The sequence below is a fragment of the Ictalurus punctatus genome, chromosome 23 (assembly GCF_001660625.3).
Source record: "Ictalurus punctatus breed USDA103 chromosome 23, Coco_2.0, whole genome shotgun sequence".
NCBI classification, from domain to species: Eukaryota; Metazoa; Chordata; class Actinopteri; order Siluriformes; family Ictaluridae; genus Ictalurus; species Ictalurus punctatus.
In genome coordinates, this window is record NC_030438.2 from 8,990,599 (window position 1) to 9,007,804 (window position 17,206).

Consider the following 17,206-nt stretch of genomic DNA (forward strand, 5'->3'; position numbering starts at 1 on the left):
GATATCACATTAACAAGAATGTGCATAAAAATACTTATGTACTCAATTGAGGTGGATAATTTTTTTTATTTGATTAGAAGACATGCACATAAAATACATTGAAAACATATAATTCCTCGAGTAAAATCATGTGACTTTGCCTCAGAAAAACCTGTTTTGGATAACTGACTGATGTGAATATTCAGAGCATGTGGCCACCTTATACAGTGCAATGGCAGTGTGCTTTTCTGTCGGTTGCACAGCATCTGAAATGTTGGTTGTGTCATTCTGAAATGCCTGAGCCAAAATCTGCCATCGAAATGATTCTGAATAATTACCTCCCAGAACTGTCTCACATGATTCCCTTCCCAAATATCAGGCATCCACCTCCGTTCGCAAGAAAACATGGCGTTTCTGATAGCGTTTCATCTGCGTGCTCGAAAGTGCAAGTCATTATAATACATTGGAAAGAAGAGCCACAGTGTCTTCTCGGGTTGCAGCAACTTCCATTTGTATTGATATTTTATGGCAGATTCCCCAGAAGTGTTGATTTAGTTCTTTTGTTCTCATTGGGATAGAAATAGTGATTTATTCGCAAATGTTTTATGCAATATTCCGATTTTTAAAGTTAAATTCGCAGCTTGAATGGAAACATATGGCTATTTAAGGTTTAGGATATGGCATTAAAAGAATCTTATACATAAGGGACTAAAACACAGCAACAACTGATGAACTTTCTATTGAGGTTTACTTGGTGTAGAGTAGGGTTGTAACCAAATACAAGCACATAATTTGAAATGAATAGATAATGAATCCTAAACAGATACAAATATAGATATAAATAGGATGCACAGTATTTGTCTGTCATCAGTGGGTTGCTCTAGTAGCCCATACTGTATAATGAAAATGATAGAGTCTTTATTGATCACATATACATTACAGCAAAATTCTTTTTTCTTCACATATCCCAGCATATTGGGAGGTTGGGGTCAGAGTGCAGGGACAGCCATGATACAGCACCCCTTACTCATGGGCCCAACAGTGGCAGAGCTGGGGCTTGAACCCCCGACCTTCCTATTAGCAACCCAGAGCCTTAACTGTCAAGCCACCACTGTCCCTGTATCTATCTAAACTGGCTGATTATGCCTGATTCTGAAGCACTGAAGCACTGAGGAACTCTACAATTTCAGGAGTTGTGTTCTGCAATTATTACAAATTTGAAGGGGTAATGAGGAAAAAACACTTCTGGTGTAGACCATGCCCATTTCCAGCTCAAACCCAATACAGATATGTATATTTGTCACACTAAACAGATTATAGATACAGATACAGACAGCAGCGTTGAGTTACATTCCTAGTGTAGGATGGTAATATGCATATGTGAAGAGAACTTAAGCTGCGTCAGAACAGTTTATACACTTACCAGTCATCCAGGAGGAACTTCTGATACTCCTTCTGATTACATCTGCGAGAGAATTGAAATTCAAAGGTCACTAACAATTCCACATGAGAGAGAACTATTCTCCATGAAAAACACTGTGGTTATGAAAGTTTGAGAGAGATTTATACTGGTAGAAAAATATAAACGGAATCATTAAATGAAAAAATGTGTCACCTGAAACGACAAATTATTGTATAAGGAGTAAAACAATGAGGTGGTGTGATTGTGTGGCTATTGTTGCCACCGCAAGGTTTATTTTCCTATAACAGTACTTCACAAAGTGTTTTATTCCTGTTATAACCCAACGACTAGAAATTTTATTTATTAAAGAACAGGTTTTACTTTTTGATCTGTTTATTGTTAACGAAATGCAAAGCTTAAACTCTGTCCTGTAGATGTCAGAACCTTAGGTACAGCTTAACCTCTGACTGATACTGTACAAAGTGCTGACACTGGAGATGCCTTCTACAAATGTTAAATAATCAGATCATCCAAATCTCCTTTCCAACCATATCGACGACTTTACTGTACAATTTATAATCTGAGCTGTTACTATAGAAACGATAACACATTGATTTGCAGTTGTACTGTTGTCAGAGCTGAAAATTACCTTCTGACGACATCTTATTGATCATTCAGAATCCAGAATTCAGCAGTACTGTGGCATGAAGGCTTATAAACACCTGTAATGTGTGTTTTTCCAGAGAAAGCAGAGAAAAGTCCACTTTCCCCTCACTCCATTCATGTCACACGCTTTACAACACATTATAAAATGTTTAAAATATCAACACAGTAGCTCATTCTGAACATTTATTGGACACATATGTATTACCAAGACCGCAGACGGACAGATTAGCAATACTCATTAAAATGACATGCTGATGAAATGGCACTTACCATTTGCATTATTTCCCTGTACACTGCTGCGTTTCAACCATACAAGGTCTGAAAGACTGAGTTCGCCTACAGGAAAGCCATGCAGAAAGATAAGAATCACATCCATTTTGAAAAATGGATGAAAGCTTTGGACCGGACAAAAACAAAGCACAAATATGCAACACATTCATGCATTTCATACGTTAACTGTATGTGCAGCTACATGAAATGGCTTCATGCAAAATGTGGTAGCATGAAGTAATGAAATGGTGAAAGACACAGAAAGTAATGAAATGGTGAAAGACACAGAAAGCAGGCGTGTGTGTGTTCTAGAGACTAAAACTGCACATTTTCACCTGTACTGTTCTTTATATCCTGATTGTATTCTGATAAGCACAGGCATTTACATCTGTAGTCAAATATGTCTAGTTAGCAAGAAGGTATTCAGACTGCTATATCATACATAATATACACCTTGTATCATTCTTCATTTTCCATTTTAAATGCCTCATGTTATATATTACTGTTATATGACCAACTTTGGTAGCCATGGACTCATGAACATTGTGTGTTATGACACACATCCAATCAATGACGATTGGATTGAAATTCATTTTAAATGCATATTTGGTGAAATTTTTTTTATGCTCATGCATCTAAACCTGATGTTCCATCCGTTTATCCGTGGATTTGGGTGTTAGGTGTTTTGCATTTTATTTACTTTAGCGATATATATATATCCACAGTCTATTGACCTAATTTACATTTTGCAAATCCTATACCAAAACTTCCCAGCATGGGAGATGGTTTACCGATCTTATCACTTGCTAGCTAGGAAAAGGTATGAATGTTTTGGCAGATTTTCAGCTTTGATATCGGGCTGCTTTTGTAACAATGCATGCAATAATAGTCCTATTTATCATGCTCACCGCAGTAAAGTGTGTCGTCCTGGACGAGGGCCTGAGCTCGACTGATTCTCCACATGCTTGATTCCCAGCCTACAATCGTGCCGTCCTCGCAGACTGCATGCTCCTTCACGTCGCCCCACATTCTGAACATATAGAGCTCCATGGTGGCCATTCTTATTCCTGAGATGACTTCCCAGGGCTGACATCCCAGCTGTAGTTTGCCATTGGGTTGCATGGCGTGAGCAAACACCGTACGTTCATATGTCTTCTGACTGCTGCTGACGGTCAGGCTGAAGCGGTTGCGTAATGAGTCAATGCGCAGACACAGCTGGTGCCAATGTTCCAGCTGCAGGTGTACAGGGAAGCGGTGTTGCACACCCAGGAGCCAGGCGTACACGCCATTGCTGTCACCCTGCAGTGCGAGGTCATAGTACGGTGAGCGAGGCGCTGTGTAGTGGAAAGCCTTCCACTTTCCTGCGGTCAATAAGCGCATGTCCACACACACGGTCATCTGGAAGAGCTTTGGTATAGTTTCCTGCAGGGTCCACCGGTCCGTGCATCCCTGCAGCACGGCCTTGGTATCGCTCATGAAGTAACTGTCCGCTGAGAAGACACAATCAAACAAAGAACGGATAAGAGACAAAACCAGAAAGAATGAAAGGCATCATGGCTTCTCATATCATTGCTATGCTGACGACACCCAGCTCTATTTGTCATTCCAGCCTGACGATCCATCCGTCTCTGCACGCATCTCTGCTTGCCTGTCGGACATCTCGGTCTGGATGAGGGAAAACCATCTTAAGCTGTCGTCATCCCAGCCTGTCCCTCAATCAACCACAACCTCACCGTATAGCTCAGCTCAACCACACTCAAGCCAACCAGGACAGCCAGGAACCTTGGGGTGATTCTTATGACAGCTTGACCTTTACAGACCACATCTCAACAACTGCACGGTCCTGTAGGTTCAACCTGTACAACATCAAGAAAATCAGACCTTACCTCAACGAACAGGCTACACAGATACTAGTCCAGGCTCTTGTTATCTCAAAACTGGATTACTGCAACTCACTACTTTCGGGCCTCCCGGCCAGCTCTATCAAACCCCTTCAGATGATTCAGAACGCTGCAGCACGCCTCGTCTTCAACCAGCCCAAGAGAACCCATGTCACACCACTCTTCATCTCCCTCCACTGGCTTCCTGTAGCCGCCTGCATCAAATTCAAGGCCTTGATCCTCCCCTACAAGACCTTATCTGGAACAACACCTCCTACCTCAACTCTTTCCTGAAGACTTACGTTCCCTCACGCACTCTGCGATCGATTAGTGACCGACGCTTAGTTGTGCCTACTCAGCGTGGCTCAAGGTCCCTTTCCAGAACCTTCACACTAACTGTTCCTCAATGGTGGAATGAACTTCCAACCTCAATCTGGACTGCACAATCTCTCACCATCTTCAAAAAACAACTAAAGACCCACCTCTTCTGTGAACACCTAACCAACTCATAAAAAATAAATAAACAAATAAATAAATAATTATTGCACTTACACCTCTACTCTGCACACTTTGCTTCTTCTGGAACTCAATTAATGGATCTTGTATGGTAGCACTACTTGTATTGTTCTCTGCTTGATATATTGCTTCGCTTGTATTTTCTCATTTGTAAGTCGCTTTGGATAAACACGTATGCTAAATGAATAAATGTAAATGTGCAGGTAAATCTGTGGAAAGGAGATAAAATGCTGTATTTGAAATGCTTATATATAATAATAATAATTATTATTATTATTACTATTATTATTATTATTATTAAATATGTTCCTGAGAAACATTTCGGAACTCTTGTTCAAAAGGTAATAGAAACGTATTATCAGAACAAAACATGATGACATAGCGAGTAGTTTTTCCGGTTTCTCCAGGACTCTGCGCTCCTCTGGTTGGGAACGTCTCTTTAGAATGTTCACCCACCTTAAAAACAATTCTCTTGTAAATATAAAGTCAATTATAGCTGGATCATCACTGTAATTCATGCAAACCTTGTTTTGCTAAAATAACTGAAGCTATGTTGTTGGTTTTTTTTAAACAAAACTTAACTTTTGAAATATTTAAAGCTGTATTACTGTAATATTTATTTACACTAATAGCAGACTGTACGGATTATTTTTTATAGGAGAATTTACTGGTAGTAATAAACTACTGTAAAAGGGGCTGCTACAATTTTCTAGTTAGATATATACATATATTATAGTTATAGTTATACTGTGTTTTTAATCTTTCATTGCCAATGTGAAAGCGTCAAAATGATTTAAAAAAAACCGTGTTCAATTCAGCTAAGCACAAAAATAATATATCAGGTTATACACTACGGACTCGTTAAAAATGAACAATGATAATCCGATAAGAAGGAAGGAAATAAAGAAAGAAATATATAACGTGGGTTATATATGTAAAATATCAGACTAGCTAGGAAATATTAGATAGCTAGCTAGACTAGCATTACATAGTTTAAGTCCAGTTCAAACCTTGTTTTGCTAAAATAATTGAAGCTGTTTTTTTTTTTTTAAAGGTTCTCTGAAATGCTGATTTCCTTTTGCATTATTATGGTGCAGTTTGTTTATTTTCAATTAGCAATTAGTCAAAATTTAATATGACCTTCAACTTTATTTAGTTCATTTGCTTAATGTCTCTTTGCGTTCTTCACTAAACGCACTACAATAGGGTGGAAATGTCAATTAGCCTAAAAATAGCCCTGATCTCCTCCCACATCTCAGGACTCACCCTGCAGTTGTATACAAACACTAACCACAGATCTTCTGTAACCACGATGAGGTGAGAGGTGGGGGATTAATTCTACCTGTAATCTAAACTAACGTCAGAGTAAGAATGTTTTTCCAGAGCAGAGATCACAGTGAGATCAAAATATATTCTTTATATGTCTCTGATTATCGCTGCAGGTGGCAACCAGGCTAAGATAGTGCTACTACAAAAAAAAGGATCAGGGTTAGAACGAACGGATTATTAAGAAGTGTCGATAGGGTTGCTAACTTTCTGTGAGACTCTAGTGCTGACTAGATGGGAAAATTAATTTCTGGGTGTCATGTTGAAATGGGAGAATGAGTCTATATTTCACCTACAACTAATGTTCAAACCTTCTGACCAATCAAAATCCAGAATTCAACAAACTAAGATCTTTAAGATCTTAGAAACGGTTGTAGCAAAGCAGTTATGCTCGTACTTACATAGGAATAACATTTATGAAATGTATCAGTCAGGATTTAGACTTCATCATAGCACAGAGACAGGGTTAGTTAAAGTAGTAAATGACCTACTACTGGCCTCTGATCAGGGTTGTGTCTCGCTGCTTGTGTTACTCGACCTTAGTGCAGCTTTTGATACTATAGATCATACTATTCTCCTTCATAGATTAGAAAATGTTGTTGGCATTAAGGGAACAGTCCTCTCCTGGCTCAGGTCTTATCTGACCGATCGTTATCAATTCGTAGATGTAAATGGAGACTTCTCCACGCATACCGAGGTTACCTTTGGAGTTCCACAGGGTTCTGTTTTAGGCCCACTGCTTTTTACTTTATATATGCTACCTCTGGGTCAAATTATTCGTAAACATGGAATTAGCTTCCATTGTTATGCTGATGATACACAGTTGTATGTTTCAGCGAAGCCAGAGGACAGACAGCAGCTTTGTAAACTTGAGAACTGTGTAAAGGACATTAGACGTTGGATGTTAATTAACTTCCTTTTACTTAATTCTGATAAAACAGAAATACTTGTATTAGGCCCACGTGTAGCTAGAAATAAGCTTTCTGATCACATGGTTACTCTGGATGGACTTTCTGTTTCATCATGTGCAGCAGTTAAAGACCTTGGAGTGATTATTGTCTCCAGCCTATCATTTGATGCTCATGTAGATAATATTACTAGGATAGCCTTCTTTCATCTCAGAAATATTTCTAAAATAAGAAACATATTGTCACTACATGATGCAGAAATACTAGTTCATGCATTCGTCACCTCTAGATTAGATTACTGTAATGCCATACTGTCTGGATGTTCCAGTAGGAATATAAATAAGCTCCAGTTAGTCCAGAATGCAGCTGCTAGAGTTCCAACTAGAACCAGAAGATACGACCATATCACACCGATCTTATCCACACCGCACTGGCTCCCAGTGAAATCTCGCATTGATTATAAAATACTTTTATTAAATTATAAAGCACTAAACGGTCTCGCAAGACGGTATATAAGCAAACTTTTGGTTTTCTATGATCCGCCACGCCTACTTAGATCAAAAGATGCAGGCTATTTGATGGTACCTCGAGTAGTGAAGGCTACAGCAGGGGGAAGAGCTTTCTCTTATAGAGCCCCACTGTTATGGAACAGTCTTCCTATTAGTGTTCGGGACTCAGACACAGTCTCAGTGTTTAAGTCTAGGCTTAAAACGTATTTATTTACTCAAGTCTACCCTGACTAGACTTTCTATTATGCTAATTCCCAGTCCTAATAATCTTTTCTCTCCCTCTCTCCTTCTGCCGAGCCACACACGATTTTATGGAGATACTAGAGATCCAGATCCTTTCTGCTCTCCGGACCTGCCTGGTCCGTTTTGGATGTCCTGCCTCTGGGTGGAGCTCTAATCTACTCCAATTCCAGACTGCTGGGACTAAGACTGCTCCTAACGCCATACAGACTTCATATAAGTCAATAATGAACTTTTTCACACTAACTGTTGTTACCCAGATGAGGATGGGTTCCCTTCTGAGTCGGGTTCCTCTCAAGGTTTCTTCCTCTTAAAACATCTTAGGGAGTTTTTCCTTGCCACCGTCGCCACTCAGTGGCTTGCTCAGTTGGGATAAATTCGCACCTTTAATATCTGTATACCATGTTGATATTTCTGTAAAGCTGCTTTGAAACAATGTCTATTGTAAAAAGCACTATACAAATCAAATTGAATTGAATTGAAATTGAACAAACACTTTAAGAATCTTCTCACTATTTTAAAACACTGAGACAGACCTTCACCCTTCAGAAACAATAACAGAATAATGATCTTTTTTTTGTCTTTACAGTAAATATTAGAAAATTGTTTATGCATGTAATACCTGCCTTTTAGTTGTATTAATTTATGCATCCAGTCACTGTACATTGCAAAAAAATGACATCATAGCAAGTAGAAATACCTTAAATATAGTCAGATTTATTGAGCATTTCTTATTATTAGAGCACAATAAACCAAATATAAGATTATTAAACCTATTTCAAGTCTTCTGTACTCATTTGAAGTTTGAAATAATTTTCTCATTTTAAGTGTTTATTTCTAGAAAGAAGCTAAATGGGCGGCCAATCGAATAATTTTAATAATAATTAGTCATTTCAATGAGTCTAGAAATAGGTTCCATGATCTTATATTTGGTTTATTGTAATCTTATAATAAGAAATACTAAATGAATTTGACTATATTCAAGATATTTTCACTTGCTGAGATGACTTTGCATCATAGTTCATTAGATAAATTAATTTATTTACATAGACACTGCCGTCATGAACATATATTGCACTCTTTAGTAGACACGCCCCAAATTTTCCGTTTCATTAAAGCAAACAACAAAGCTGACGTGTTATTTTGGCCTTTGGTGCTTTTGTTCTCAGGAGTCTTGCTATCGGCTAATTCCTTACCTCTAGTATAGTATTTAATTAGCTGTTTGTTTTTGAAATATACATACATTATAAAATGTTGTATACCAAATTAAATAAAGAAACCGAAAACTTTGTGAGTCTCTAAACTCTCAATAAGTGCTTTATCAAGGGAACAATTAGATTAGATCTAAACATTTAATGATAATAATTTCTCCGTCCGCTCAGCTTCCTTGTCAAGATATCCGTACTTTTGAGTGTTTAAGATGAAGTTTGTTAAATAAAAATGCTAAAATACAGGCATTCCAAAACATCTGAGGTGAAATAAACCATTTGTAAGAAATAAAACCGGCATTTCAAGGCTTTGTTTGCGTCTGGATATCAGAACGCTGCAGAAATTACGAATTTCCAAAATAACTGGTCGGATTCTGGATGTTCCGCCGATGTTGTGGCACGTCACCCATTTCTGATCATGATAATAACATCTGTGCAACAATCAGAAAGAATTTCTCGCTCACGTTTCTAAGCATGTGGGCAGCCACAGCGGCTCAGACTGCATTCCACCGTCTTAATTCTGTTGTCTTCCTTGTGCTCGTGTACGACAGCAATGAACCGCCATGACATGCGATGTTTTGTTAAGCTCGTGATTGAAAGACATAGGATGAGAATTGTATGCAAAAAAGGTCTGCATGTGGGCATGGTTGTGTTTGCGTTTGTGTGTATGAAATGCTCGGCGCTTTAATGATAACACGGTCTCTCTGTTCCTTGAACTATGGTCACTGGCTGTTGGTGCCTCTCAGAAGGAATGATGATATAAAGCAGTGATAACACCGGAGGCCAATAAATCCACCCGGCAAAACAGCCGAATACGAGAAGACGTGGGGGTGGCCTTTCTGGGAAAACGCAACAGTTCTTCTTATCACGAGAAGAGTTGCTCCTTCTGTTCCTCAGTCAACGCACTGTCTATTATAACTCACCCATAGCTATCTGCTTAAGGTCAGCAGCTCACTGAAGAACTGTTTTTTCTTCATAAACATATCACACCAGGATAACACGTAATCACGTGATCTCACATAATTCCAGCCCAGTGAAAAGATTATAGGATAAAAGTTTGCTGCTTAATATCAGATTAATTTCCTTGGTTAACCATAGCAATGCCACGTTCTCACCTCTGCTAGCCAATGTGAGATTAAACAAATTAAATAAATCCCAGAGATCTGTACGCTTCCTGGACCACATTTACCACATATCAAACGATGGCATGTCTCAGACCTTAATGGTTTCGGCAGAAAAATTTCACTTACGGAACAGAATTGAAAGCTAGACCCTAGACACTACGTTGGAACAGTTCCTCAAAGGTTCTTTAATCGGTTAATGCTTCTGTTTTCTACATTAATGCTTGTCTCAACTCGAAGCATCTCAGGCCTTCAATCCACCTTTAGTCCACGCTCACCACACACCTCCAGTGCTATTTAACTGTGAAGGCTGGAGAGCTTTAAAATGACAGGCATGTTTTTTTCGTAATCCTTGTCACAATGGTAACAAATTCCATTGTTGCAACAAGTCTAAAGAATTTCAGTGTAGGTGTGTGTGATGATGTGGTGTGCACATTAGGTTTTGGTCATGTTACACCAAATTCCAGACTGATGTTTATCAGAAAAGGTTCTAAGGATGTGTTCGTTTACGTATTTTATAAAATACACGGATTCTTTGCGAGATGGCAGAAACAGATGAATCTTTTCTTCCTTAGCGCGGGAACACGTGTCAAAATTCATAACCGTTCAAAGATATCTTCATATCTTTAAATAGCTGTATTGTTAATCTGCTTGTTATTTGTTATCATATTTATCTCTCCTGCAAGAGAATGAGACATTTTTAGACTGGCGTTAAAGATCAGAATGCGCGTTTGCGTTCGTTTTCTAATCGCATAGATTTTGCCTTTGTACCTTGAGTTAATAGAGGGATCAGAATCCAAAGGCTGAGGAGATAAGTGGACGTCCTCTCTCGTCCGGAAAAAAGCTTTCTGTATTTTTGAGGCATCCTTCTGTAAGAGAGACAAATATGTCAGTCATAAAAATTGTATGCACTGTCTAATAACTTAATAAATATTAAGCAACTTTTTAGATTTAAGTTAAAAAAAACCCCAAAACACTGTTGTTTGGTGCTGTGACCAACACAAGTTTATTATTTCCCCACAACAGCATGTCTAAACGTGGTTTATTCCTCTTACACCACAGCAATTTTCCAACAATCAGACTTAAAAATCTATATATATATATATATTAACGAAGTTCACATGGTATGTTTTATGCGATTATAGTTATATTTAATGTTGTGGAACGTCCATGAAATTCCTGAAGTTCCTGTTCTCACTTACGTTATAGCAGCTATAAACAATTGTTACCTCACCATCCCTCTCTCTATTCTCTCTCTTAAAGTTAATAAGACAAAAAAAACAACAACACAGCTTGTCATGTTACTGAGATACCACAAAGAAGCATAAAAGATATCGAAAAACTTAAATTTACTGTTTTACTCCTGACTGTTACAAAGTTCTGACACTGGGGACTCCTTCCATAACTGTTACTTAAACATCTCCTTACTTCAGGAAAGGAAAACTTATATCAACACCATGTCAAGGATTATACAAGTCCCCGTGAAGGAGCTGTTACTGTATTGTACTGTACTGTACTGTAATAACGTATTAGAATGAGTGTGATAATTATTATAAATATAATTAAACCTCTGATTTGCAGCTGTACTACTGTCAGGGCTTCTGACCAATCACGATGCAGAATTCATGAGATCTTTTCTCTTTGTTACAAAAACCTTCATGACCTCGTTTATAAATATTTTTTTGTCGGGTGGACTCGAGGGAAAGATGTGTCTTTGAAGGAAAGTGGATTTAAAAAAAAAAAAAAAAAAAAACTGCACCATTTTATGTTCACTGAGGTGGGCTGCAGTTTAGTGGAGAAGAACGCATTGAAAGCACCCTGCAGTGTGACGAACATCATCTCCAAATAGCCAGAAGCACTTTCCATCATTCTGGCTCATATCCTTTCCTTCTCATGTCTCCTTTCTCTCTCTATTTACAAAAGAGTTTGAAACAGGAGCTGATCTTTTTTTATTTGTATTTTTTCATGAGTGTTACAGGGAGATGCTGCTGGTTTTATAACAGGTTCAATAACAGGTTTTTGTTTGTAACCTTCTGAAAATAAATATATTATTCAAATTCAGTCTGTCTCTCAATGACTTACAGGAAGTTGGTTTGCTTTGCTTAACAAATCTTTCACATAGCTGTCATGCTGAGTTGAAATACATTGTTCCTGATGTATAAGAAGTACTTTTTGCCGATTATAAATTATATGGCCAGGGGCAGAGCTTACCATGTATAACATCGTCGCCATATACATGTTGTTCTTTAACAAATAAAAAATTGCAGTTGTTTTTAAATTGCTGTGGTGTAGGGAACTTGGGGATATTCTGTTACAGGAAAATAATCAACTCTGTGATGGAAACTCCACTTGATCAACCACTCCATCCACAGGGTTTATGCCTTACCTAGAGGCATCGCAAGAAAGCGGTCATTTTTGCAGATGTTTGTTTTGCTCTTTGTATTTTTAAAAAATTATTTAATTCATTTATGTAGACATTTAGACATTTTAACGTTTTATTTTAATATTTATTTGTTCATTCACACATTTATTTAAACATTTATTTATTTATTTGGACATTTACCGGGTAGGACCTGACGCTCTTGCTGTTTTCTGTTCTTGATTTTAGTGGATTTAACTTCAGCTGGATTTAACTATTAACCAAATTTATATTTATACATATTTCCGGTATAGTTCCTGGGAAAAGGTGAATGCAAATTGAATCCCAGTTGGTGAGTAACATTTGTGTTACATGAGAGCTGAATGTAAACTGATGTAAGTGGAAAAAGAAGAACACGACATGACTGCTGTTTGGTGTCAGGAACTTCAAACCGAACGTTCTAATAAAGGGTGTGTATGTGACCGTGTGAAGGAATCAGTGCGCCGTGCTAAACTGGTGGAACTGGTGCGTCAGGACTATTTAGATGATTTTGTTTATGAAAGACAAGATGAGAAAGCGTTCCAGTGTAAGCTGAGGATTAAATCGAAGCGTCTGTGTGACTTACATACATACTAAAAGTACAAAAGATGTCCCCTTAATGGTATCGCACCGAGTTCTATGGAGTTATTTTAATGAAGGTTCAACCCCAATGGTCAACATTTCTACTTTTACAGTTTAGTTCCTTTCCTTGCTGCTGGGGTGGTACTGTCAACAAGGGTACACTTTTTTGTACTGTCAATGTTTTACTTAGAAACATCCATATATCCACCTTTAAGAAAGATTGTACTCTAAAAACTAATTACGGTCCAATTATGTGCTTTAAATGATTTATTTTTAAAGGTACAATCCACCTTTCCAGGTGAAATGTACAGTATGTAGGCTATTAAAGAGCCTCCTGTCTACCTTTAGAGCACTCTTACGTCTCCTGCTTGTAAATAAAAACGTAGTACATACTTATACACTTTATAAAAGAATCTAGTACTAAACTGTACCTTTCTTAGTCAAGTCCTGAATACATAAAAACACCACCTGGAACTGTATATATAGTGACCTTTAGAAAGGATTTATGGTACATAATTAGCTTTAATTAAAGTAAAAGAACAACTTACTGAAGATGCTAAATATGTACCCTTGACCCCTTGACAGTACCATGCCAGAGGCAAGGAAAAGTACAGCAGAAAAACACAAATTACCAAGCTGTACCATTACAGACCATCATTATTAAACCTTCTGTACCTTCAATACCTTAAATCTCATCTGGAAAAGTGGATATAGTGTACATTAAAAAAATAGTTTTTAAAGCTTTAAGGGTACATTACATGCATCTTTCAGGTTAAAACATACACGCTAAAGGTACTAAAGGTGCAGCCTTGATGGTTCCATCTCAGTAACAAGGAAAGTTCGGTACCTGTATGTCTCAGTGTACTTTAATTACTTTACTTTACAGTGTCTGAACCCCGCTCGCGCTCACCTGGTGCCGCATTTGTCCTTCATCAAAGTCGCACATCCTACGTTGTGAGAACAGCGCGCGCGCCCCTGTTCCGGGAGAACCCTCCGCGGTTCTTCATGTGCTCCACTCACTCGGGCCGACAAAACTCGTTCGGGTGGACCGAAAGTGCGATTCGTTTTCGTCTCGTGCAGTAAAACGCGCCCGTCTAAACGCAAACCTCTGTCTCGCGCTCGTTGCGTCTGTAACGTGAGTCACAGCCGCAGGTGGAGCAGCAGAACATAATAAATCTGCTGCTCCTTCACCAGAGGTGTCTGTCAGCAGGATGAGAACCGGACACACCCTCCCAAAACCTGGCGTGGGTTCTTTAGATCAGATATTTCATATATGACTGTGTGACTGAGAATGAGCAGAAACTATAATAATAATAATAATAATAATAATAACCAATATTACCACTAACTGCATATTCCCAGAAATACATTCTATTAACATAAAGATCAGATCCTTTATGAGGGTATGGATAATCAGAAAGCAAACTATTCACGCCACACGGATAGTGGCATCATCACCATAAAATGATTCAAATGATAAGAATTAAAGATATTTATAAATATTTGTTATATAACACACACACACACACACACACACACACACACACACACACACACATGTATGTGTATATATATATATATATATATATATATATATATATATATATATATATATATATATATATATATATATATATATGCTGGTCACTATTTTAATATGTGATAGTTACTATAAATATTAAAATAACAAAGTGGTGGAAAAATATGTACACACACACACACACACACACACACACACACACACACACACACACACACACACACACACACACACACACACAAGAGTTCCATTCCATCATCAATACAGATTAGTGAGATTGTTCAAGAACGTGTGTGGATCATCTCTGTATTTCTTTATGAATTCTGATGCTTACTGCTGATGAGTGGTTTGAATCTTGTGAATCTACATTCCTGCTCCGGAAGTCTTCTTTGAATGGTGGATTGTGAGACCTTCACCCCTGCCCTATGGAGGTTATTGGTGATGTAGACAGCACATGAAGACCCATAGACAGCTCTCTGATCTTTATGCTGGTTTAACAACAAATGCAGTATTCACAGGTGAACCTGAAGGCTTAAATCAAGAGTACAAGTTCAGAGCTATTTATTGTTTAAGCAATCACTCTAACAGGACACACCTGTGCACAAAGGTACTATGTTCTATGTCGTGTAACACATCTGCATATAAATACGAGGGACTAAATGCTGAAATTCTAAATTTATATTTTGATCTCAAACGCAAATGTCATCTTCAGTCTACAGCAAAAACAACTGAATTTGCCTTGCTGTTCCAAAAGTTTCGGAGGGGAATGTATGTAGACATGTAGAAACAGTTACTGGGGGGGGACAACGACGACACAACAGCAATGAATTACATGTAAATGATTCAGACGTAAATGAATCACATGTAAATGAATCACATGTAAATAACCATATGAAAATGAATAAATAAATTAAAGACAAACAGAAATTTTGTATTTTAATTATTTCTCTCAGTAATTATTAAACTTTCCATCAATGCAACCTTTGTATTTATCTTTGATCTTACCTACAACCAAAACACTTTTGTGCTCCTCATCACTGTGGTTCCAAGAGATTTTGGTGTCTCTCTGGTGGATTTAATAAGATGAAGGAGCTCATGCAGCGACTGTTCCTGCATCCAAGTCTCTGGGATCAGGATCAGGATGTGGTCAGGATCCAAGCAGTTCCAGGATGTCCGTGCACTGGCTGCCAAAAAATTTAACCCAATCATTGTTTGTGAGGATTACAAAGAGCACATATTAAGCTCTGGGCTTTGTGGTGTTGTGTTTTTGTGCAAGGAGATCAGACTGGAATGAGGACAACTCAAAGATAGTTACATAGAGCAAGTACATGGAGCTGTGATGAAACGTGGATAAAAGAGCGTGATCCGTAAAGCTTGTGAAGAAAAGTGAGATCTTTAGCGATGTGACGGAGCCAATAATAGAGCCAGAGGACATAATGTTCAGATGCTTTTGATGTCCCTGGCACATGTGAGATGGTATGGAGGTGTGCAGACCGGTTTAGCATCTCTGGGTTTATTTTTATGTATTCATGTTTACTGCCGCGCATCTCTTCCTGGTTTGTTGATGTTCTTATGAGTCTCTTATGAGTCCGTGAGTCTTACCAAGACAGGGGGGTAAATGTGAATCATGTCACTGTTTGCCAGATTTAACTGAGATATAAAAATAGAGCAAAATGTGGATTTTTTTCATGTTTATTTTTGAGGACGAGACGTGGAAAATACGTGCTAATTACTAAACCTAAATTCTTTATTTACATGCTATACACTTTTACATACACTGTGTGGCATGCATTGTAGGATTTGCATTAATATATTCATAAAATCACAATAAAATAAAAAAATATTGATTTGAATACCCTTCCCCCTGAGGCTGGAAATCAGTAAATCTATTGTTCCACATGCCTGTGGCTTTGACATTGTTGAAACTGGAAGGGAAACAACTTCACCATCCACACGTAATTAGGCCTTATAAACCTTATAAAGTCCGTTGTTAATGAATTTTATACTACAGCGCTCTTGACTTCTCGATTCTGATTGGTTAGAAGGTGTTGATTTATTTTTTATTACAGCAGCCCGGACAGCAGATCAAGGATTTACTTTATATCAATGCCCTCATACAGGGACTTCACTGATGTGGTAAAGTTTACTTAGCATTTATAGAAGGAGTCTCCAGTGTCAGTAGTACAGCTGTAATTTTTCCATCTTCAGGACAGAAGAGTTTACGCTTGAAAGAAGCTGATATGATGTAAAGCGTGAAAAGGAACTATGCTGTTATTTTTAAATGTAACTATAAACAGATAAAAAGTATGCGTTGTTGCTTTTCTTTAATAAGCAACAAAACACCGTGGACAATACTCGAATTCAAGGTGGAAACAGTATCTCCACTTCATCACACCACCCTGTCATTGCTTATTTTCCTATTACAGCACAACAATGCTTTATTCCCGACATATTTGCATGTTCATGTTCATATCATGTGCCTTCATCAGCTCAGTGTTCAGCTGTTAGGTCTGCACTGTTTATGGTGTGTGTACAGTTCTTTATAGTACTAACAACCTTAATGTTTATTTTAATAAATATTTATCATTTAGATCTGTCATTTTAATTAAGAAGTGATCCTAAACGGTGGATGTACCTGATAAAATGGCCACTGAGAGTTTG

The 17,206-nt window shown here is 37.9% G+C and overlaps 1 protein-coding gene across 1 annotated transcript in view; it reads right to left on the minus strand.

Annotated features, from left to right (window-relative positions):
* Positions 1 to 14,184, minus strand: part of LOC108256567 (uncharacterized) — a 32,630-nt gene extending 18,446 nt beyond the window's left edge. Inside the window, exons 1-5 of the mRNA XM_053675030.1 lie at positions 13,916 to 14,184; positions 10,797 to 10,894; positions 3,226 to 3,807; positions 2,318 to 2,383; positions 1,403 to 1,444 (exon numbers count right to left, since the gene is read on the minus strand). Of these exons, the coding sequence (XP_053531005.1) occupies positions 1,403 to 1,444; positions 2,318 to 2,383; positions 3,226 to 3,807; positions 10,797 to 10,894; positions 13,916 to 13,938 (811 nt within the window). The 5' untranslated portion in view covers positions 13,939 to 14,184. The remainder of the gene's footprint in view (positions 1 to 1,402; positions 1,445 to 2,317; positions 2,384 to 3,225; positions 3,808 to 10,796; positions 10,895 to 13,915) is intronic.
* Positions 14,185 to 17,206: the final 3,022 nt, after the last annotated feature.